This window comes from Solea solea, chromosome 7 (assembly GCF_958295425.1).
Source record: "Solea solea chromosome 7, fSolSol10.1, whole genome shotgun sequence".
NCBI classification, from domain to species: Eukaryota; Metazoa; Chordata; class Actinopteri; order Pleuronectiformes; family Soleidae; genus Solea; species Solea solea.
The window spans coordinates 12,312,059-12,333,642 of record NC_081140.1 but is presented as its reverse complement, the minus strand read 5'-3'; the positions used below and the strand labels follow the sequence as shown (position 1 = coordinate 12,333,642).

General features: G+C 39.9%; 2 protein-coding genes across 12 annotated transcripts; one reads left to right on the top strand and one right to left on the bottom strand.

Annotated features, from left to right (window-relative positions):
* Positions 1-268: 268 nt before the first annotated feature.
* Positions 269-3,003, top strand: LOC131462901 (thiamine transporter 1-like). Its single transcript, XM_058634466.1, has 7 exons — positions 269-697; positions 1,035-1,270; positions 1,359-1,908; positions 2,082-2,160; positions 2,383-2,575; positions 2,654-2,795; positions 2,872-3,003. The coding sequence occupies exons 1-7, from the start codon at positions 551-553 to the stop codon at positions 3,001-3,003; spliced, it is 1,479 nt and encodes a 492-aa protein (XP_058490449.1). The 5' UTR covers positions 269-550.
* A 207-nt stretch (positions 3,004-3,210) lies between these two features.
* Positions 3,211-21,526, bottom strand: agfg1a (ArfGAP with FG repeats 1a). 11 transcript variants are annotated; one of them, XM_058634083.1, is made up of 15 exons: positions 21,159-21,526; positions 14,145-14,238; positions 12,712-12,827; positions 11,705-11,870; positions 11,116-11,278; positions 10,331-10,450; positions 9,029-9,100; positions 7,920-8,135; positions 7,194-7,371; positions 6,750-6,829; positions 6,404-6,520; positions 6,227-6,268; positions 4,565-4,717; positions 4,253-4,347; positions 3,211-4,017 (listed from the first exon to the last, which is right to left on the bottom strand). In XM_058634083.1, exons 1-15 carry the CDS (start codon positions 21,323-21,325, stop codon positions 3,958-3,960), a joined length of 1,839 nt encoding a protein of 612 aa, XP_058490066.1. In that variant the 5' UTR covers positions 21,326-21,526; the 3' UTR covers positions 3,211-3,957. The 11 variants fall into 11 exon arrangements, with proteins under 11 accessions (XP_058490066.1, XP_058490067.1, XP_058490068.1 ...); XM_058634084.1 differs by having other exon boundaries at positions 10,331-10,447; XM_058634085.1 differs by lacking the exon at positions 6,227-6,268 and having other exon boundaries at positions 4,565-4,721; positions 6,405-6,520.
* Between the last annotated feature and the right edge of the window lie 58 nt (positions 21,527-21,584).

The window sequence follows — 21,584 nt, the reverse complement described above, 5'->3', positions numbered from 1 at the left end:
AGTGACACCTGGTGGTATATATGAGCCATTGCATGCAGACTGGACGTGTATGGATCCTTGTCATGACTGACAGTATTGAGGATGATGGAAACCTGTCTCATTCTGGTGTTCTTTTTTTGATTCAAGAGATCCGTATTGGCTGTGTTAATAATCAGGGCAGAGAGACGCCACGGAATGCTGAATGTCTCTGTCCTGCCTGGACAGTGCTGTGTTAGCAGGAACCTGAGCACCATATCGGCTGAGGAAGAGACACCAGGACATGATTGTCTTTCGTATTATCTACACGATTTATCAACACCATAATTAAAATAGCAGCCATAAAGCACAACATAGCACACATAATTAGTAATTACTTTGACTTGGAGATAAGGTCCTGGTACTGATTGCCTGTATGGCGTGAGCTGAGCCGTCACCAAGGTTGTGTTGCCCTTTGACCGAGTTGTTGATTGACCAACTGACACTTGACACTTCTGTGGGTGTTTCAAACAAATATAAAGGAGTAACACTCCAAGGATCACATTCACACGCCTGAAAGTGAATCTGGCAGAAGATGGAGACTGTGAAAAGGTGGAGGTCAGACTGGAGGTTCCCCACCACTTTGCTGTGCATCTATGGATTCTTCAGCACAGTCAAACCTCTGGAACCTTTCCTCTTCCCATACTTGACAGGGCCGGACAAGAATCTGACAACAGAGCAGGTACAACTTGAGCAAAGATAAACACTTGACTTCTGAAAAACAGTAAATAACAGGTGAGGTCCAAAGGTCACATTTTGAAACGTCCATTTACTCATGTCATTTTGTCACTGTCATGTGCAAACACCAGTGTTCTTTCAGATATGTCCGGCATATTATTTATGTTGCCTGAATAATAAAGTGGATCACACACACTCAGAGTAACATGCAAATTAATATAAACAGTTTAGAACTGGTGGTAAAGATCCAGTCAGGAATGTAAAATCTTATCATAAAGCAGCACGGTTTCTGTCTTTTTCTTGTTTATTAACATTCAATCATGCTTATGTTTCTCCATCAGGTTAATAATCAAATTTTCCCAGTGTGGACATACTCCTATCTATCTGCACTAGTGCCGGTGTTCTTGCTGACGGACTGGCTGCGGTACAAGCCGGTGGTGGTGTTCCAGTGTGTCGTGCTCTTCATCACCACAGCAATGCTGCTGTGGACTAAAAGTGTACCAGCCATGCAGGCCATGCAGTTCTTCTATGGCGTAGTGACAGCCAGTGAAGTGGCCTACTTTTCCTACATCTACAGGTCAGGTACTGAAGGTCCAAAGCACATGACACCAGTACTGGAATGACAGTTTAATTAATTCTGACCTTATGACTGTCTTTTATTGTAGTGTGGTAGATCAGAAGAGATACAGGAAGGCCACATCGTACTGCCGCAGTGTCCAGCTCCTAGGGTACACAGTGGGCTCTGTTCTGGGCCAGCTTCTTGTCAGCTTCAACCTGTTGTCCTACTACAACATCTTGGTGTTGACTCTGGTTCTCACCACCATCGCTCTCCTTGATTCTTGCCTCCTGCCAATGCCACAGCAGAGCATGTTCTTTCATCGCAGGCGTCCTGGACAGAACACAGCAACAGAGGGAAGAAGAAGCAGCGCAGATGGGACAAAACATGCACGCATATCGACGATATCCCTGGAGGGAATGAGAGGTGAAGAGGTGGACAACAGCAGAGAAAGAGGGGAAGCTGTGAATGAACAGAGAGAAACTGGTGCTCAGGCTGTGGACTTTGTTGAGTCAGTTGAAGCAGAAGGCTGCACCAAAGTTCTCCTTCAGCTGTGGAACGATTTCCGCCAGTGCTATTCCTCCAGACAACTGCTTTACTGGTCAGTGTGGTGGGCAATGGCCACCTGTGGCTATAACCAGACTGTCAATTATGTACAGGTCAGTTGTAAAGCCAACATCAGAGTGAAAAAGGAAATGTCACATTCAATTGTACCAATCAAAACACCACGTGGGTTAGCAGCAAAGCAAATTGTACCTCTCCTTCCTTCAAATTGGAAATAATCAAATGCAGCCCCTGAAACATGTAAGTGCAACATGTAATAACTGTGCAGGTGCTGTGGGAGCATGTGGAGCCTTCACAGAACTTCAGCATCTACAACGGCGGTGTGGAAGCAGTGTCCAACCTGATGAGTAAGAATTACGGATTTCCAGTGTAGAATACATGTGGGAATGGAGTCATTTATAAGTAACATATAATGTGGATGCTCCCATTGTTATGACCAGTACATCAAATTCACTGGGCCCTTTGCATTTTTGACACATCTCAGCAAATGGCAAACTTTTGAGGTATCACATTCATTTACAGTCATACCACTACAATAATCCTAACACTATATGGATGTGTTTTTGCAGGTGCAGCTACAGCCTATGGTATAGGCTTCACTGAAGTGAGATGGGAGAAGTGGGGAGAGCTGGCTCTGGGCGGATTCTCTGGATTAGGGGCGGGTGCACTTTTCCTCATGACCTTCATCAACAACATATGGGTCTGCTACATCAGTTACGTCATTTTCAAGTCCCTGTACATGCTTCTGATAACAATAGCCATGTAAGTATGTGACCTTATTACTATTACTGTGCTTACAGTTAATCACAATTGAGGGAAAACGTATTATCTTTAATGCAGGTACCAGATTGCAGCCGATCTGTCAATGGAAAGATATGCACTTGTGTTTGGAACAAACAACTTTGGAGCGCTGGCTCTACAGACCATCATCACCTCTGTCGTGGTTGACAGTGGAGGATTGGGCCTGGCCATCATTCCCCAGGTGGGCTATCTGATCAGATAATATACAGCAGACGTGTTTACACAACTACTTAACATCATTTTAAACTCTTTTGCAGTTCACAATATATGCCAGCTACTTCTCATTCATCGCTGTCCTTTTTTCCCTCCGGGGGCTGTTTACCATTTGGAGAGCACGAAGACACAAAACTCAAACCCCTCCGGACACAAATGAAAATGTAAGGCTTTGACAAACACAGGACCTGAAGGGCATTGGAAGCTGCAATAATCACTTGTGCTTTAGGTCCACACTGTGTGCGCACAACAATTTGAAACCGAAATATATAAATATAACATTTCAAATTACTGATTGCAACGCCATGAATACAGATCTTTTCTTTATACAAAACAAATATACAAAATGTCCATAGATCCATAAAAATGAATGATTTGGTCACTTCTTACTTAAAATTCATTTTAATATATATACTGTATATATATAATATATATATTTACACATTAACTTAAATTTTTTATACCCAAAGCAAGTGGTTTTCAGTTCATCTTCCATTCTTGTTACCAACATATGGACATGGTTAACTACAATTGAGAAGCACTGTGACGAGGGCCCTCCATCAGTCAGGTAGGGGATGGCAGAGAAACAAGTCAATTTTCCATGATGCATCATTCCTCCTCTTCTATGTCTCAACAATAGAATATGCATTGTTTTGTGAGAAATTAACGGATTCTTTACAAGTATGGTTACTGGCAGTACCCATTGGATTTTCCAAGCAATGTCTCTGTCTTAATCTTGCATTAGATACAAATACTGATATGCACAAAGAGCTAATTTCCTAAATGAAAAATGTACAGAATTGCAGTATAATGAATGGAATATACTATTTGCAATAACTTAAGTTTTCAGCCAGTTTGATTATACATTGTGGCTCAGTAAAGGCCAGGCCAGTTCACAGGTGAAATAGAGAGGAGGGATCAACCTCTGCACACACCATCACTTTGTTTTGTAGCCTTAGGTAGTGTCAGCAGGACTTATTCACCTTATTCCACTGTTGACGAAACTCAATATAAAAAAAAAAAAGAAAACAAAGTCTTACAAACATTGTGATTTTAAAGCTACTTTTTGAAACAAAACAGTGCGAGCGTGCCAGTTGTTGACCCTGTAGTGCAGCTGATTGAACGGAATGCTATAAGAAGGGATTTGTTGAAGAGCCTCCTGCGGGATACTGTGCAGATGGACCCGAACCCTGGAAGGAAAAGAGGAGAAACAAATACACAGTTACAAATCCACAATCTGCAATACATTAATAAAAATCATCATGTCAATCTTTTACTCAATCACTTTCTATTTTTACTGAAACTGAAAACAATGTAGTCAATGATTTATTCAAAGCTAAATAGGAGGAATAGTAATGATCTCTAGTTAACATTACTCTAAACTTAATTCCACAGAAAGTCATTTTATGTAGCCTTGTTACTAACCAGGAATGGGTTACTGGAAACCATAGGTCCACCCACTGCCTGACCAAAAGGAGTCACAGCAGGCTTGGTCTGGCCAAAGGCTGGAAATCCTCCACCTAAAAGACATGCACATAGTCAATAATGTACAATAGAACACAAATATTATATTGACAACAAAGGCAAAATGCTCAAATGAGCAAGCCTAAGGCCACACCAGAGTAGAACAACTTGAAGGCCAAACAATTTCATAACTAATCGGTTTCATTGTAATTTATATAAGGCTGAATTTTAAATGCTAATGTGACTAAATGTCGTATCTTGATACATATATACCATTAGGTTGCTGGGGATAGGCAGGAGGCTGAGGATAAGGAGCCTGGCCTGGAAAGGGTTGCTGGAAGGTTCCACTAAAGCTGGTGGGAAGGTTGAAGCCTGCAGTATTCCCAAATCCAGCAGGCATACTCATGGAACCTGTGCCAAATGATGCTGCAAAATAGCAAGAGAGCAACCAGTTTAATTAATACACGTTCATCACATTAAGCAACACCTGAAGAGCGACAACATAACCATTAACATGGCTCATATCAGCAGCTTATACAGGGGTACTGCACGGCAGTAACCATGGATTACAACGTAGTCAACAACGAATTAAAGTAAAAATAATGCTACAGCACATCAGGGATAAGAAATAAATTCTTATTGCAATTTGTTCCCCTGTTTTTTTTAGAGGTGATTTGATGTTGTTACACTTTCTGTCCAGGAGGTGGCACAGAAAGAAAACTACTAGTATGTTGTGAAGAAGGATGAGAGTAGCCTCAAAGATTGCACATGGCTGTAGTTGACAACATGCCACAATAAAGAAGTTGGTTGTGGAAACTAACGAGCCGATTGAAAGTGAAAGAAATTAAATATAAGAAAAAAGTGACACAGTCAATGCCACAGTGAATGACTGGGAGTTAACTACTCTTATTAGCAAAGGTCCAGGGGATAAGAATTAGTCACATCTAATGGTGAGACTGCAGAATGTAACAAACAGAGCAGGGAGATGGGTTCAGCTGAACTGAGCAGCAGCAGAGCAAAGCTGAGCTGCCCAGGCTCTGCCACCAGGCCACAAGCCACAGCCACCAGCCCCAGGCAAAGCCCAGGCTCCACCACCAGCCACCAGGCACAGCCCAGGCTACACCATTAGCCACCAGGCCCCAGCAGCAGCAGCAGGCCTCTGCAGGCGGTGAGTTTTATGTAAGATGCTACCTAAAAGAAGTGTTGTCACTGATGAGGAAGTGGAATAGATAAAAAGTAACTTAACTTTATGCCAGAAGATATAACAGTTTCAAAACAGCAAAAGGTGATTATGGGAGAGATTAAAGACCTTAGAAGGCAAAATGAGGAGAAGGAGAAAAAAAATCCTTTGGAATGGTGTCAGATCTTGAATAATATTACAGGATAAGTGACGTGATAGTCAGTCAAGGTCAGATATATTGATGTCTCTAATAGGCAGGGAGGAAGATGTTGAGTAAGGCATTGTTTTTATGAGATGTGGCATAAAATCAGTATTAAATATTTCTACTCCCACTTACAAAAAAAAAAAACTGACCACGTCATCCAAAACCCAAGGTGAATTTATGTCCAACTGTACTTTACTTAGCCTACAGCTCCTTTTAAATTCCTCATTATTTTTCAAGGGGACAAAAACATTTATATATAAATAAAGTCCAATTAGTCATTGCATTTTATTCCATGGGTAAAGGTTCAGCACAGAGATCTCCTTAAGTAGACCCACCAATTTTAAACTAAAGCTAACCCTAACCCTAACCCAACCCTAACCCATATGGTGAAATATTTATTGTATTATTATTGTTTTTTTTCATTTGCATCATGACACTACCATTACCCATTCCAACATTTTTCCTGATACATTACATCAGGAAAAATGAGGCACTGCCAGAGAAAGGTGCATCACAGCAAAGGGGACACAGAGTGCACAAGGGAACGTACCATAGGTAGGAGGGTAAACCTGCCCATGAAGAACCCTCACGCCTGTCCAGAATGGCAAAATAAATCAGACAGACCACTTACATTACAAACTAACAAACACAATTTTACACTGCCAATGCTAGTGGGTGGTGAACTAGCTGTGCTACACAGTCACACACACACACATACAGTGCTCACCTGCTGCTGCTGCTGCTGCTGCTGCCACAGATGCTGCTCTACCATTACTCTGGAATGGGTTGGTGGGGGGCGGTGTAGGGGCCATGCCAGGAGCCACAAATGGATTGGTTGACTGAGCTGATGGAGAGACGCATCAAGTCACCAAATATCAGTACACAGATTGAAACACAACAATGATCTAAATACAAAAACATCCACTTGTGGAGGATCTATTGATGTCCATTGTCAGTCCACTGCTCTCTGGAACACTACATTTATTTACTTGATGGCCTCTTCAACATTAGTGTTCCTTAAAACAGATCACTGTATCATTAGCCACCGGAAAACTACCTGTGGATTCACTCACCTCCAAAACCCTGAACCATGCCAGGCAGAACCTGCTGAGTCTGTGCTTTTGACACCCCAGTCTCTGAGCCAAACACACTCCTGCAGAGAAACAAAAACAACACATCAACCCACTCAGGAAGGCAGTAGATACAACTAAAGACCAGAGAAAACGTCATTATGTTATATGAAAGGGAGTATGCTCATCCTCAGGTCAATGTGATTTCCCAGATATGTCGAATACCTCCCATTTGCATGTGTGAATTCACTTTAGTAAACAAGTGAATTTGAATAACCTTTCTTTATTCTTATTTCTGTCTGGATGATTACCCACACCTGTTCAACCAATTGGCTGCCATTATGCAATTAAATGGTTGGTATTTGGCATATCTGTACAATCATTCTGTCCCGAGGAAGATCCGTACCAGAAAGTGAAACGAACCATAAAATATATGCATAGTCTTACCCTTGTGACGTGCTGGCAGTATTATACACACTGGTGGCAGGGGCTGAGGAACTAAACACAGTATCAAGCTCAGCTAAAGCAGCATAGCGATCCCCCCCAGCAGACATTGCTGGGGGTTTCTGAGGCAAACCACCCACTCCAGTTGCAGTGGCTGAGCTTGTCACCCCTGGGATACCTCCTGCAATAGAAGCAAACAACAACAGAGCTGGGATCATTGTTCCTAAGCACGGCTAATCCAGGAGGACATTTGTAACATTAAAGACACAAGCAAAAGGTCCCGCGATAGGTCCCGCGCATTTGCAACCTAATAAAAATAATGGTGAATAAATGTTAAATTATCAGGAAATCTTCATTTTGAAGCACAGAGACACAGTTCAAGCACAGTAGGAGCAAAATAAACTAGTGCCAGCCCAGTGCAATACACACATTACCGAATGCAGGAATTGTGACCGTAATATAAAAGCAAGGTATTCCCAAAATATGAATGTGTCCTGATACAGACTGGTTCCATTATGATGAAGTCAGGAGAGAGGGTCATCTCAACATACAATCAAGACTATGCTCATTTTTATGTCAAAGAATTGGAATTTCGCAGGAGAAAGTGTAACATTGAGGAGTTTTTCCCTGCATCCTTAAATTAGATTACAGACTGTTTTTAGTTGAGGCTGCTTCAATGTTTATCGCTATTTTGAGACCTATAAAACGGGCTAGGCAGGAGAAGTTTACCTTGCTCTGTTTTGGCAGAGCTAAACATGTTATCCAGGTCAGCCAGGGAGGCGTATCTATCAGGAGGGATGCTAGTACTCTGTACAGCATCTCTACCAGCTCCTGTGGAGTTACTCTGGGAGGAGGAACTGAAGGCTCCAAAGTCAGCACTACACGATTTGGGGAAGGTGTCAAAATTTGCAAAACTGGTATTTGCTAGTCCCCCTGAGGCGCTACCTGTATGAAAGAGAGAGATTTAGAAGTCATAAAGGGGGGGCTTGTATGTTCATTGAGTAATATAAGAAGCATTAAGATCGTAAAAAAGGGACCAAAGAAACAGCGGAGTAACATTGGTTTGGGCTGCGATCCCTGCATTATCTGTATAGGATTGAGAGAAATAATTTTGTACAACGCTGTACTATGGACTGCATAAAATGTGCATTTGTTTGTGTATGAGGCATATGATTTAAAGAGCAGCCCCTTTTCTGCTCAGTTCATCACCGTACTGCGGATCAAGAAAGTAAAAGAAAAACAAACACAAATCTTTAAGTAATATGGAAAGTTAATTAATATCAGTCTAGCAAAACAATGATGAATAGATGATCACTTTACCAGACACAATTGTTACCAGGGAAACAAATCTATGACACATCCGTCACAAACTCTATTTTTTATAGAGAAAATCGAAACAAAGAAAAATGCAAATGTGTTTGCATAAAACACAGCATAGTCAAGACTGCTTAAATCCTACCACTGTAGAAACCTAATTGTTTCTTATAGAAAGCTAATTTTTGGCAACTTAATTTATCAAAATAATCCAAATTATCATTATCATTTATAAAGTAGATCTCATGACTTCAAGTTGTCGAAGTATTTTAATATAATTAACATCCATGTTCTACCTTGTTCTCTTGGTTTTCTTTTACACTTTGCTCTTATGTCCCTACATTTGTTTGATTATTAAAAGCTGTTCAGCTTTTTAACCAGTATCATTAGAGCCATCATTTAGAGTTTCTAAAACAAAAAGTTCTCCATGCTCACACATACATTATATTCAGAAGAATCTGGGAGACTACAGATTAGAGAAGGTGGAAAAAGGGAAAGTTACAAAAGCCCAGAGAAAGACTTACTGTGAGCACCCTGGAGAGGCAGAGCAGCAGCAAACTCACCCACACTGCGGCTGGATGAAAGTACAGTGAACGCTGGCAGCCAAAAATCAAAGAGGGAGGGAGACGGAGAAATGGAGGGACAAACCATGCAAGACAGGGTGGAAGGAAATTAAAATGATGTCAACAAAACCAGAGAAAATATTAAATAAAGAAAAGAAAAAGCATGAAGTCCAAGAAATTCACGTGCTGTTAAAGCAAAGAATGAAGTACACGCGACAGAATGAACAGCTGAGCCCAGATAGCACAGTTGGTGTCTGTGAGACAGGGATTATTTAGCTAAACCACAAGAGAGAGGGAGGTTTATCTATCAGGCACGCTTAAGTGAAGAAAGTTACCAAAAAAGATCACCAGCAGAGGGCACTGTAGTACATGACATCATCCTGAGACCAGGCCCCCCCCAAATCAGTCCATCCTTTAAAATGACCAACTACCCACCTAAGAGTCTCACGTGGTTGGTCTTTAATCTCAACCGACACTAGACAAAAGGCTAAAACACCCTGAACAGGTATTCCTGGGATGAGACTATCTAAATTGACAATGGTCATTGGACTGTGAGAGGAAGAAAAAGCATAGGGCACAAAGAGAAGGGCAGAGCAGTTTTGATTTTAAATGATTTGCATTAATCTAATAACTATACAGTGATCTTTATGTACAAGGTTATCATCTCTTAAAAAAACAATTGCTTCAATGTTATTGCATATTCAAAATATAGTAGAAGTTTGATGTTTATTTTACAGACAAGTGGCTTAATTTTATGTATCCTATCCCATTAGAAAAAAATTGACTTTCAAAAGTCAAACTACAACAATAGATAAATGCTACAAGTGGCACTTAAGAGTTAATGCCTTTAGAACCTGCATGCCATGTATATTCTCTGTAGCACATTACTTAAGCTCATTGCCTTCAGCACATACAATGGACGGTAAACATAATGTCATTTGTTTAACTTCAGTCAACAGAAGTTTGTTTGCCATTGCATAATATATGAACCAAACTTGCTTCAGTTAAATTTTCTGGTTATAAAACAGGTCCCTTTAAAAATTGAACACTGGATGAACAGTCAGTGCACATATGGAAAGCAGTGAAAACACAGAACAAAGTGATGGCTTGACAAATAACATAAAAGACCATGTGATGCATTTGAATAGGGTGTTTTGTTTTGTTTGCTTATATATACAAAAATAAAATCAAAATCAAAAACCTAATATCTTAATAAGTGATGTGGATGAGTGTAGTTTGTCCCGTGGAGAGAACTTGCTCTACCTGTATTTGAGAGTTGGAATGGGGCTTGGGGTGCGGAGGAGAAACCACCTGATGACCCAGAAGTGCTCCCAAATGCATCAAAATTTGCAAAATCTGCATTTGCGTTGGCATTCTGTGCTGCTGGAGGTGGTGTCAGGATGAAGTGCAGACAGATCAACAAAAGACAAAATGAAAGGATACAATGGATGAGCTAATAATGAAGGATTTGTAAACATGAGAGGCAAAGACATGGATGATAGATTGCAAAACAAAATAAAAACTGATTGTTTGCTAAATATGAGATATTATCATGGAGTGGTGTAAAATAAGAATAACTCAGGTTAGCAGCTGTAAATGTGGGCAGGATAGTCTGACATTCAGCCTCTCCAATGAAAATGTCTGTACTCCTTGATGGGACCACAGACCATACAAGTTGCACATCTGTGCTAATGTTTGCTTTGTGGAGATGCACATGCAGTCACTGCATTAAAATTGAGTCATGGTGGCTCTAAATTTGAGGGGGAAATAAAAGGGCATTACTGTCCATGACAAGGAAACACTAATAGCCCTAAGATACAGACATTAGTCACCATGGTGATGTCTGTCTATAGTAGCTCTGAGAAGATTCCTCATCAGATGAGCACTGAAAATTCAGGTGTGGATTAATTTTTAGTAAACAAATGGTTTATCTGGACACCCATTTTACCTCTGGACAAATACACTATATGAACACATTTCACATTTTGCTTCACATAATGTTTGCTCAGTTTTTGGATAGAAATTCATGTTAGTCTTAATTTCCTTACTTGTGTGGCTGTTGAAATGTGCAAAGTTAGCAAAACTGGAGGTGGTGCCTGCATTGACAGTGTGCGGGGCAGCAAAGATGTCTCCACCCAAGTCACTGAGGAGGTCAAACTTCTTTTCATGGAGGTGTTGCTGATGGGTTTGTCCACGGCTCACCACTGGAGACTGGTGAACACAAGAGATGGATTAGGCTTTAGCCACATAGAAACAAAACTTTAAATGTACACAGAAAACACCCAGACAGACTCTAAATGATGTAGCTGGTGCAGTAACACTGCAAATTACAATTTATACAATCACAGAAACGGAGACCAAAAGAGAGGTGGTGCTATGACATCATCGTTTTCCCATAGTGAGTGTTGGTTGTATACGGGCCCTATACACCTGCATATGTACCTGCTTTTCTAGCTAAAAGGTCCATACATACATCAATTAGTTTAGGAGACTGCAAGGTTATGCACATGGAACCAGTGTTTTGGGAGCCCTAAAATGCTATCTTTGGGAAAACTATAATGTCATAGCCCACCAAATAACACACCTTAAAATATTGTTAGAGGTGAATTATACACTATTTCACCACATATATCTCACCTGATTCGGCGGGGTGTTCTTGTTGAGGTGAATGGAGGGGGCTGACTCCCCCAGCAGGGATTTAAGTGGTCTAACCTCTGGGGTGCTACTGGTGCTGCTGTTTGAGGAGCCAGAGATGGAAGCATGGACTGATGCCACTGCCTTGGCTTGCTCAAGGGGGACAAACCTAGAAAGAGTTCACATTGTACACATTACAGAAAACTACACACCAAAAACCCAGGAAATCTACATTAATATACAGTATATAAAAAAAACAGTGCATCACAACTTAACTTCTTAAACTATTTACATTTTTTGGCTAATGGAATTAAGAAATTGTTATAATCTGTGATGCAATAGAACAAAACTGGTGTTTTTTGTGTGTATTTTTGGGTTACAGAAGAGAGGCCTTTGTGAGTGAGAATGTCTGTCTGCAGCAAATGGGAGCATGTTCCGACATGCACTGCTCCTCCCTCTCATTTTTCTCAGACTTCTGACTTAACACCAAGAGACAAAAAAAAGCACTAAAACCTAAAGTAATTAAATTGGCAGTTGTATGTAGCTACATAGTCTAAATTATTTCCTGAATATCTACTCCATGTGTCACTTACAGGTCTCAGTCCTTTGTGAAAACATTTTCACTGCATAAATCAACAGTTTTACAAAAAACAATATTTACAGTTGATGACTAACTCACAATATGACAGGTACTTGTTGGTTAGGCCGGTCAAAAAACCCTGCTTTCAGTAGTTTTGGCAGCCAAGTTGCATGGTGTCAATAAAACCAATGCTTAATCTAGTAAGAACAGAACAAATCCTAACCTAACCCTGTATACATAGCAGCTTCACTGGAATAATCCAACATTGTGTACATTTAAGGAAGGGTATCCAGTGCCGTGCTTGGGGCTAACTGCTTTGAGATGCCTGTGAGAAATTCCAAGCCAGGAAGAAGAACAGAAAACCTGTCTACACAGCACACATTGTCAAAGGACCCTTCATATTGCTGCACTCCCAGCTTGTAAAACTTACCATCGCTTCTTCTCGTATTTGTCTTGAAGGAACTCCTTGACTTTTTGTGGTTCTCTGAAGTCTGGTATTGAGGTGGTTCTGTCATCATAAAGGCCAAGCCACGTCGGTTTACATGCCTGTAACAAACGGGAACACAATGTGACTCTTGGTGCAAAACAATGTGCACAAATTCCCCAAAAGACAACTTATTTTAAATATTTGTATCACTTAAATGCACAAAATGCCATGTCATTTAATTGCCAACTATCTTTTTTTAAACACTGGCTGAAAATAGTTGCTCAGAGTAAAAAGATAGTGGGTCATTTTAGGCCTTAGGTTGGATAGCATTCCTACAGTATTTGCAAAGCCTGTGAGGAGAGATTTCTAGTTTTCATGTACTGTATATATGCGATTAGTATATAACGACCTGCACTGCAGATGAAACAACTGTGCTTTTGTTGTGCATACACTTCCGCTGTAAGTTGATCAGCTGGCTTTGCTGCACAAGGACATACTCATGCACATTCAAGTTCAATTTGTTTAATCATTAGTTACATTTAAAACACCAGTTGGTAATGAACAAACACAACATTTGTTTTCGTTCTCTCTGTCACAAGACATAAAGCAACTTGAATACATTTATAGCAACCAGGCATGAAGGATATATCTATCAGCTTCAACCTTGGGTCTCCTGCATGTCTGCCTGCCTTGCCACTTTGCTAAAACTTTTAATAGACTGCACTCCCAAGGTGGCATCGCTCCATTTTATACTGCGTTTACCAGAAATGGTTTATGACTGATAATGCACTTTGGTTCTTCTGTGTGATATGCAAACATGTGTTGCTACTCTAGGTGGTCAAGATGGATAAGTGAGTGAGCTAGAACTTGAGAGACAAACTGATTTTGCACTCCTCAAAAGCGATACGCATCAGTAAAATTAATGAGATGGCTCTATAAGAAAGCACAACTGGGTCACTTCTCCTTTTTAATTGCAAAACTCAATTATGACCGATTCTGACATACTACTGTCAGTGTGTAAAGGTTAATGCATTAAAACTATTCCATATTTCCAAAGAAAAGACAGAAAAACACAATAACACCAGTGTTATATATCATAAAATATCTAAAAACAATATGTATATATAAATGACACAGATTGTAGTTCTACTCAATTTTATATAGGGTTCTATGTTTCATTAAATAAAAGACAAAGTTTTACATTTGTCTAATGAGGTATGACTCGTACATACTCGCAATATTTCTGTCAAGATTTCTGAGGAGTATTATTTTTAGATTGTTAATTAAAAATACAATAGATGGGATAATAAATGTGGGATTTTAACAGTATAATGCAAGGCTGAACTATATTGAAAAATCAACCTTCCAGACCAGTGAGATATTTTAACCTAATTTTAATTAACAAATGTGAAATGGCAGATCATAGGCATCCTTACCTCATTTCCATGTTTCTGTAGGAACTCGATTTCTTGTTGCGTAAAGGTTGTCATGGAGATGGATTTGACTCTGTGGGGTGGATTCAGTCCTCGCCTGTAGGTGAGGAGGCAGAAATGGGGGTCAATTAAATTTCAACGCACTAAACAAAAACCTCATCTGGACTTACTCCAGATGCCACCTCTCAGGATAGGGCCATTTAATTAGCAAGAATCTGAGTTGCTGGTGTGCGCTACTGGGGAGAGGAAGACAATTTTACAAAGGGGATTGACAGAGAGAAAAGCTTACAACAAAAGAAAAGGAATAATGGAAGTTAAACTGCTACTGACTGAACTGAGGTTGTCAATACTAAGGTTGCAATAAAAGGCTAAGCGCTTCCCTAAATATAGAAACTTCCATTATGGAGGACCACACATTAGCCCTTACAAGCCCTGCTCATTTCCCTGAGCAGGTCACAGCTCATGACGTGTTGGCCCAAATTTAAAATACCTGTAATGGCCTAAAAGAGCCAATCCAAGTCTGCTTGCCTAAATGTTTCTTGGACTTAGAAGTAAGTAAAAACTGATTTAAGCATTTAGCATTCATCTGAATGCTTTGGCTGCATGGCTGCAGGCATTAGAATCAAATAAAAGACAATTTATTGTTGATTAATGTTCAACATAGAATTAAAGACTAAAGACTGGGGATGTGGTGTTTTGGTCTGGGATCCAATATTTTATCCATCCTTCCTGCTTTGAAGTTCTATGTAAAGTGGTCTGTAAATAGACTGGAATCAAGCTTGCAATCTTAAGACATTAATACTCGATTCACTATTGAAGTGCTTTGATGTTTGATGAAAAATGTTCTGTTTAGCAAAATATTAGATAATATTACTGACTTAACAAGCACAGAGAGTAAAGAGAGCAAGCTGGTTCTACATTACATTGCATGTAGCAAGTGCTTAAACTACGCACCTGGAAAAACTATATCAAAACAAAACTGTGCAGTTAAATATATGCCAACATTGAATGTAGTGTCTTGCATATAATAAAATACAACGTTTAGTTGCTCAGTTCTGTAAGGTAGTCATGACAACGCTAGGACATTGGATCCAGTGTCACAATTACAAACAATGTCATACACATACAGGTCAAATCCTAAAGGCAGTGAAATACTAGACAACACTGCTAAATTATTCACTGTGGTCATCAAAACGTGTTCACATCTCTAGCCTCTATATATATATATATTTTTTTTTTTTACACCCACTGATCAGCTGACTATACAAAATGTTACAAATAACATATTGATAATTATTTCTAATGAAACATAAAGAAACCCTTACTCCATACACCATGTGAGCAGCAAATCAACCACAATAAATAATAGCAATCTATGTCTTTTTCTTAGTTTCAATTTAAAACATTGTACAATAGCTGCATATTGTGGTGTTTTGGCACATTCGAGGTGTTACAGTTTTAATTAGTTCTATTCTTAAAGGCAATTAACAACCTAATGGTTTTTAATTAACATCCCAGTTGGTAGTGTATTAACACCAGATAATGCAGCATTTAGAATGTTGTGTTTTTGCTTTCTTCTGGGTGTGTTTTTCAGCACTCTGAGTACAGTAGGTCAGTGATCAGATTTTGCCTCATGAAAACGAAACTAGGTCAGACACAGAGAAAGTGACATAGCCCTTAAGGCTTATATATGATGCAGCATCTCAGTATCCAGTTGTCCAACTATGGTCAGCTAAGACTGTTATTTAGCTTTGGGTTAGTTTATTGTGCATTAAAACCATAACCACTACCTCTCTGACTTAATTCAAATTATTTCTGAACTGTGAAACGTCATCCTCAAACTTACAAAAGGAGGCAACTCTTGTATGTAATATAACTGTCAGCAATGGCTGTGTTCTGGATTCCAGTCTGTTACTGAGGCTAGCAACGTCCTACAGACCCACACAACCCCACATAATTCTGCAGGACCAAAGTAGCGACATAATTATAAAAGTGATATAACAAAAGCCCTAAACCATTGCTAAAATAATTGCAAATTTTCTGTAAATGCTCGGCAGCACAATCAGACTGATCCTATATGTCTGATTGTTTTACATTAAGTGGGTCAGACTGGGTTACCACGTGTCTGTAAATCAGATGTTACAAATGGACAGACGACTCTGGTGTAGCAGGGAGCTGCGGTGTGACGAATAAATTATCTTTTGTAGCATATTTATGATTCTCTGCTGCATCTCCCTCTTTCTCTCTCTGTGGGGGGGGGGGGGGGGGGGGGACCAGAGGTCTAACAATCTTCATTCAGTTACATTTGTTCCCAATATCAGTAAGGCAATTATATGATAACAATGTTCATACCATAACATCGGTGCACAAGTAACTGTTAATTATTGATGAGGAGAAATACATAAAGACAATAGTTATTTACAGTTTGATTATAATAACTCTAGTTGCTGTGTCGACATTTACATGCCTACTGGATTGCATAGTGTATATGAGGACATCATCAGATATTGCACAATAGTTACCATTGTGCATCAGACCAACTAAACTAAGAAAGTCAGTTGATGGCCATACTGTTTGGCAAAGAGACACTGGCAATGTCTTCATCAATCATGTTCAGCACCTTTTATCAAAAGACAAATATATTTCCGCTATCTTACCAGCCATTAGACCATATTAAAATCATCAGCAATTTGTCACACATGCACAGCTTAACAACTACGACATGCCTTTTTAAGAAATCGCATGCCAGGGAGAGAGGAAACCCAAACACAAAGTTTCAAGTAGTGCGTCTGCAAAATTGTCTTAAATGTCTTTGTTGTGGGTGTCAACGACACAGAATGCCACCTCTGTCATGCTTTCACAGTTGCAGGCCTGCTTACTAAGGGACAGATAGGCCAAATGAGGTTATTTCCTGCCATGGGCCATTCTCCTGAAACAGACAATGCAAGTGGTATACCTCCTGGGAAGGTCTCCACCTTAATAAGGAATGTGTTTACATAGCAGATTCCAACTCCACCCATTAAACTACCACAACTATGGTGATAGAAGTGTGTTATGAGGTAGGTAGGCCTGCACATGCCACCATCCCCAGACATGTAAACACTGTTATCACCCCTTACTGCATGAATTAAACATTTAAAATACTATAATGTCCACATCTTTCAAATGTTCTGTTAAGGAGTAATCTTCATTGGTATATATTAAATTAATGCAATCGGTATTTTCTATTTTTACAATTTTAATAGTCGAACATCTTCAATATTGTATTTATAGTGGACATGCATGTTTATTATTTTTAACTTTACCTTTAATGTCTTTGCTACTGTGACACTGTAAAGATCCTTATTGTGGGTCTAATAAAAAGATTATCTTTTTAAGATTCACTTTCCTTTTACTGTAAAGGACACAAGGAAGTTGTAAAACAGTAGCAACTAGGAATACACCACACATGTGCAATGTGCATTGATCTACTACTTTTAAATCCAAGATATTTGCCCCTCTAGAATTAAAAGTGAGCAGCAGACAATAACCTCTCTGCCACATCCTGTTGCACATCTAACATCACATGCTGCTGATGTAGCAGCAGTGAGGACATACCACTTCCTGAGCCTACAATCATACAAGGCTTCCTGCACATATCTAACAGACATCAATCCATTCAAACCTGCACTTATCTGCTGGAAGATTTTTTTTTATGCCCACCCTTAAAACATCTTTTGTCTTGATTTAAGGAAGGTGAGAACAACAGTGGAAAAACGTGAATTTTGATCTAAAACTATAAAATAAGTCAATTAGCTCACATAACAGACTTCAACAGGGTGAGCAGATGGCACATTCACGATGGAATCCCTGCAGACCCACTACAGAAGTGAAATGGAGGGCAAGCTTTGCCCATCAGGAAGAACACAATCTAATTCTTTCCAATGCTACAGTAAATAACCTTCAAAGTTAAAACAGTTACAAGTGTTTGCACAGATGAAGGTCTTAAACCTAGTCAAACATGAACTGCAACTTAAGCAAAGTGTAAAGGACAGGGACGGGCCGTTTTTAAATTTGTCATACCAGTCATCTGTTCTGTTCAGTCTCTGTTGACCAATAAAACTACAGCGTATGAAGTAAATAATTGCTCACTAAGCAAAATTATTTTCCTGTGCAAAATTATTAGAATAATCATTCAATTGATTAATCACTCAATCAATCAATCACTCAGAATAATCATAGCTCATATGAAGAATGACAAGGTGATTTCCATAAAGCACAAAGGAAGGAAGGGTCAATGCTGACTGAATGAATGAGTGGCCAGAACAGGATGAACAGATTGATTTTCCTGCTAATAGACAATTTACTCTACTATAATGTTTTCAGTAAGATGAGTAAACATAATATTTATGATAAACCAAGGTAATGTTGGTGACTTGTCAATTAATGTACTGTATGGTAGCATGAATAGTTTTTTCAGTGAACCAAATGTTAATTCAGTTAAGAGAAATAAGAGTAATCTTAAAATGTCTTCAGAGAAGAGTGATTATGTGCAGATTAAAACATGTCATTCAATATGTGCAGTAAAACAAACAGTTATTAGAGAATGTATGTTTAACTGGCATTCATAAAGAAGTGAATGAAACCCATGAAAAGAAAAACTAAATTGTCCACACTAGATTTCAGCATAGATTTGGCTCTCAATATGGCCAGTATCCATACTGAATATCCACAGCAACCTTTTTAACATGCAGCATTTGAGAGCTGAATTGAGGTAGGACATTTAAGCTGAATAAGAACAAGCTAAACGCTTCACTAATCCCAAATCCCAAGATACAAATGCTTAGTTACACAGCTGCAGAGCAGAGCAGTAAGTCAGGCAAACGCTATGCAAAGTCAAACACTCAGCTTAAATGCTGTGGATAGGTTTTTATAGTGCTGTCGACAGTGGGAAAATATTAACATGAGTTAATTTGTGCAAAAGGTTTTAATCAAACAACTAAAAGAGTGAAAGCCATTCTGGTATGTTTTCTGGTTCTCGAGAAAAACATTTTACTATTACTACAATGTAAAAGATTAGAAAAAAGATATAGTATATTGTCAGTTCAGAAGACGTGCTCTGAAGTACAGTCTTGAAGGAATTATTGAAATGACAAAGGCTCTACTACATACAATGAGAAATAGCTACAGGATAAAAAATACAATCAGTCATCATCTACCGCTTTATCCTCCACCAGAGGGTCGCGGGGGGTGCTGTGCCAATCTCAGCTACATCGGGCTACACCCTGGACAGTTCGCCAGTCCATCGCATACCTTCATTGGTGCCTTATTGATAGCCATCAATAAGGTATGCGAATAGCTTGGGTCAGTTTGTAACATTAAAAATGTATAAACGTTTATTGGCACAAATTTCATGTTCTATATATTTAAGTGCCTTTATTTGGCAAGGGCCTTGCTTTATGGAGGACACCATCTTGTGCTGCTATGTCTCTATTGAAGGCCAAATGGGTAAATCAGCAAGAGTATCACATTTTAAAGCTGAAACTTGCTATGCAAATAAAGATGGATGACATCCTTTTTGGTATACAATGGCCACCGAAGTTCCCTGTTGCAGTTGGGAAAGGATTGGTGTGAGCGAAGGAGTCCTGCCTTACCCTTACATGTCACTATAGCTGTGTTTCCACCAAGTTTTTTTGGCATTTCCATTAGGAATAGTACCAAAATAACTGTCCGTTATATTCTGTGGTACCCTGGGTCTGGCTTGTGTTTCGACTGAGATCAGTACCTTTACTTGGTGTGGGTGTGGGCTGTACCTGATGGCTGTGTCATATATACCCGTATATCCGTGCAATATACACACCACACATACATCCACTCTGCTGTACAATGTACTGTATCATATACTGCATATTTCCCTTACTGGCTCCCAGTGTAAATACTTAGAATACTTTTTTTTTTTTTTACATATCCTTCTAATTTTGTCGAAGGTGTTGGTGCACTGTTTTGTTGTTCTTCTTCTACTCTTATCTCTTCACTTGCACTACTAGAGCTGTCCTTTAATCTCGTTGTACACTGTATAATGACAATAACTATATAGCGATATATAATAGCGACATAGAATGCACAACAGCGCTCGTTTTTTTCCTGCTTGGTTTTTGTCAAGCTTTGTATGAGAACTGTGGGTGTTAAAGACACACAGGTCACAGGGGAGTGACAATCCCCTGTGACCTGGGAGTCGCTGGACGTATCGTGCCGTACCATTACTCTGGTACCCCAAGGATACAGAAATTGGAACAGTTGGAGACGGTTATTTTTTCCTAGATTTATAATATAATATGTATATAAAATATATAACACAGCTTTTGGGTAAAATGGTATGGTATGGTATGGTCAGTGTAGCTTAAATATCCCATGGAAATTGAGGCAAAAGCCCACAGTCTATTCTCATACGAAGGTTGGCGTCTTGTGGAGACACACAGCCACAAACCGAGCAGATAAAAAAGAGTTGTTAGATGTCCTCCATTGTTGGAAAAGGTTATGTATAGACTTGTGTGGTACTGTATTATTCCACGGGGCCCAACATTTCTAGAGGCGCCCCTGCATGTATTCGTGTGTCCATATTGGAGGAGAGGAGGTGCAATACCACAACCAACTCAGCGAGACATATTTCAAACGTTGCTTGCAAAAGTTGCGGAAAAACTATTCGTACTATTCTCGTCTATTTAAAGTCCTAGCTCACAAGTGCTAAAGAGGTTCACTGGATACCTCTGGAAGCTGGAGTAACCCCAGGTAGTTTGCTAGCTTACTGTGCCCAGCATTAGCACGTCTAAGTACCCCGCCCAACACAGCACATCAGGACCGTGTCAAAGCCGCTAAACTCACAGTGATGATGACACTACCGGGTGACTATCTAACGTAAGCTAGCGGTTGTTAGCTAACTGGCTTGGATCCGTCGTTACAATGTATGTGAAGCCCACCGAGACGTTACGTTGTGTGCGCCATGTCTAAGCGAAGGTCACCCGGCAACTTAATACTTACAGGATGCCAGAACAGGAGGTGCACACGAAGGAGCCCACAGTCATGTTGGCATAGGTCGGGCCGCGCTGGTCGCAGTCAAAGCACCTTCTGTTGGGAGCCAAACTCGTCATTTCTCTCAGCATCTTCAGGTGTTTCTCATCTTGTTTTCGTTTTGCACTCGCCGCCATGGTGATCAAAATACAGCGGGGAAAGAAAACGGGATAGAAAGGGGTCACCTAGGACTTAAACAAAGGCTGCGCCTTTTAAACGGTTGCCGACCTGCTCTACGGAGGGAAAAGGCAGGTCGCTCTGTTATCTCGGCGGCCTCGCTTCTCCAAGAACAAGGAGTTTGAGGCGTTGGATCACGTTGTCTAACGGAACTAGAGCTTTATCGCCCCCTACTTCCGCATTCGTTTAAACCCCGTTATAGTACGTATAACGGAATTC

What these genes read in the sequence shown, in the direction of transcription:
- LOC131462901 (XM_058634466.1), top strand. Translation starts at nt 551, where the DNA reads ATGGAGACTGTGAAAAGGTGGAGGTCAGACTGGAGGTTCCCCACCACT. An exon ending in AGCAGTGTCCAACCTGATGA is followed by an intron (nt 2,161 to 2,382) that starts GTAAGAATTACG and finishes GTGTTTTTGCAG; the next exon opens with GTGCAGCTACAGCCTATGGT. An exon ending in CTTCTGATAACAATAGCCAT is followed by an intron (nt 2,576 to 2,653) that starts GTAAGTATGTGA and finishes TCTTTAATGCAG; the next exon opens with GTACCAGATTGCAGCCGATC.
- agfg1a (XM_058634083.1), bottom strand. Translation starts at nt 21,325, where the DNA reads ATGGCGGCGAGTGCAAAACGAAAACAAGATGAGAAACACCTGAAGATG. An exon ending in GGTTTACCCTCCTACCTATG is followed by an intron (nt 4,718 to 6,226) that starts GTACGTTCCCTT and finishes GCTATTTTGCAG; the next exon opens with CATCATTTGGCACAGGTTCC. An exon ending in CTATCCCCAGCAACCTAATG is followed by an intron (nt 4,348 to 4,564) that starts GTATATATGTAT and finishes CATGTCTTTTAG; the next exon opens with GTGGAGGATTTCCAGCCTTT.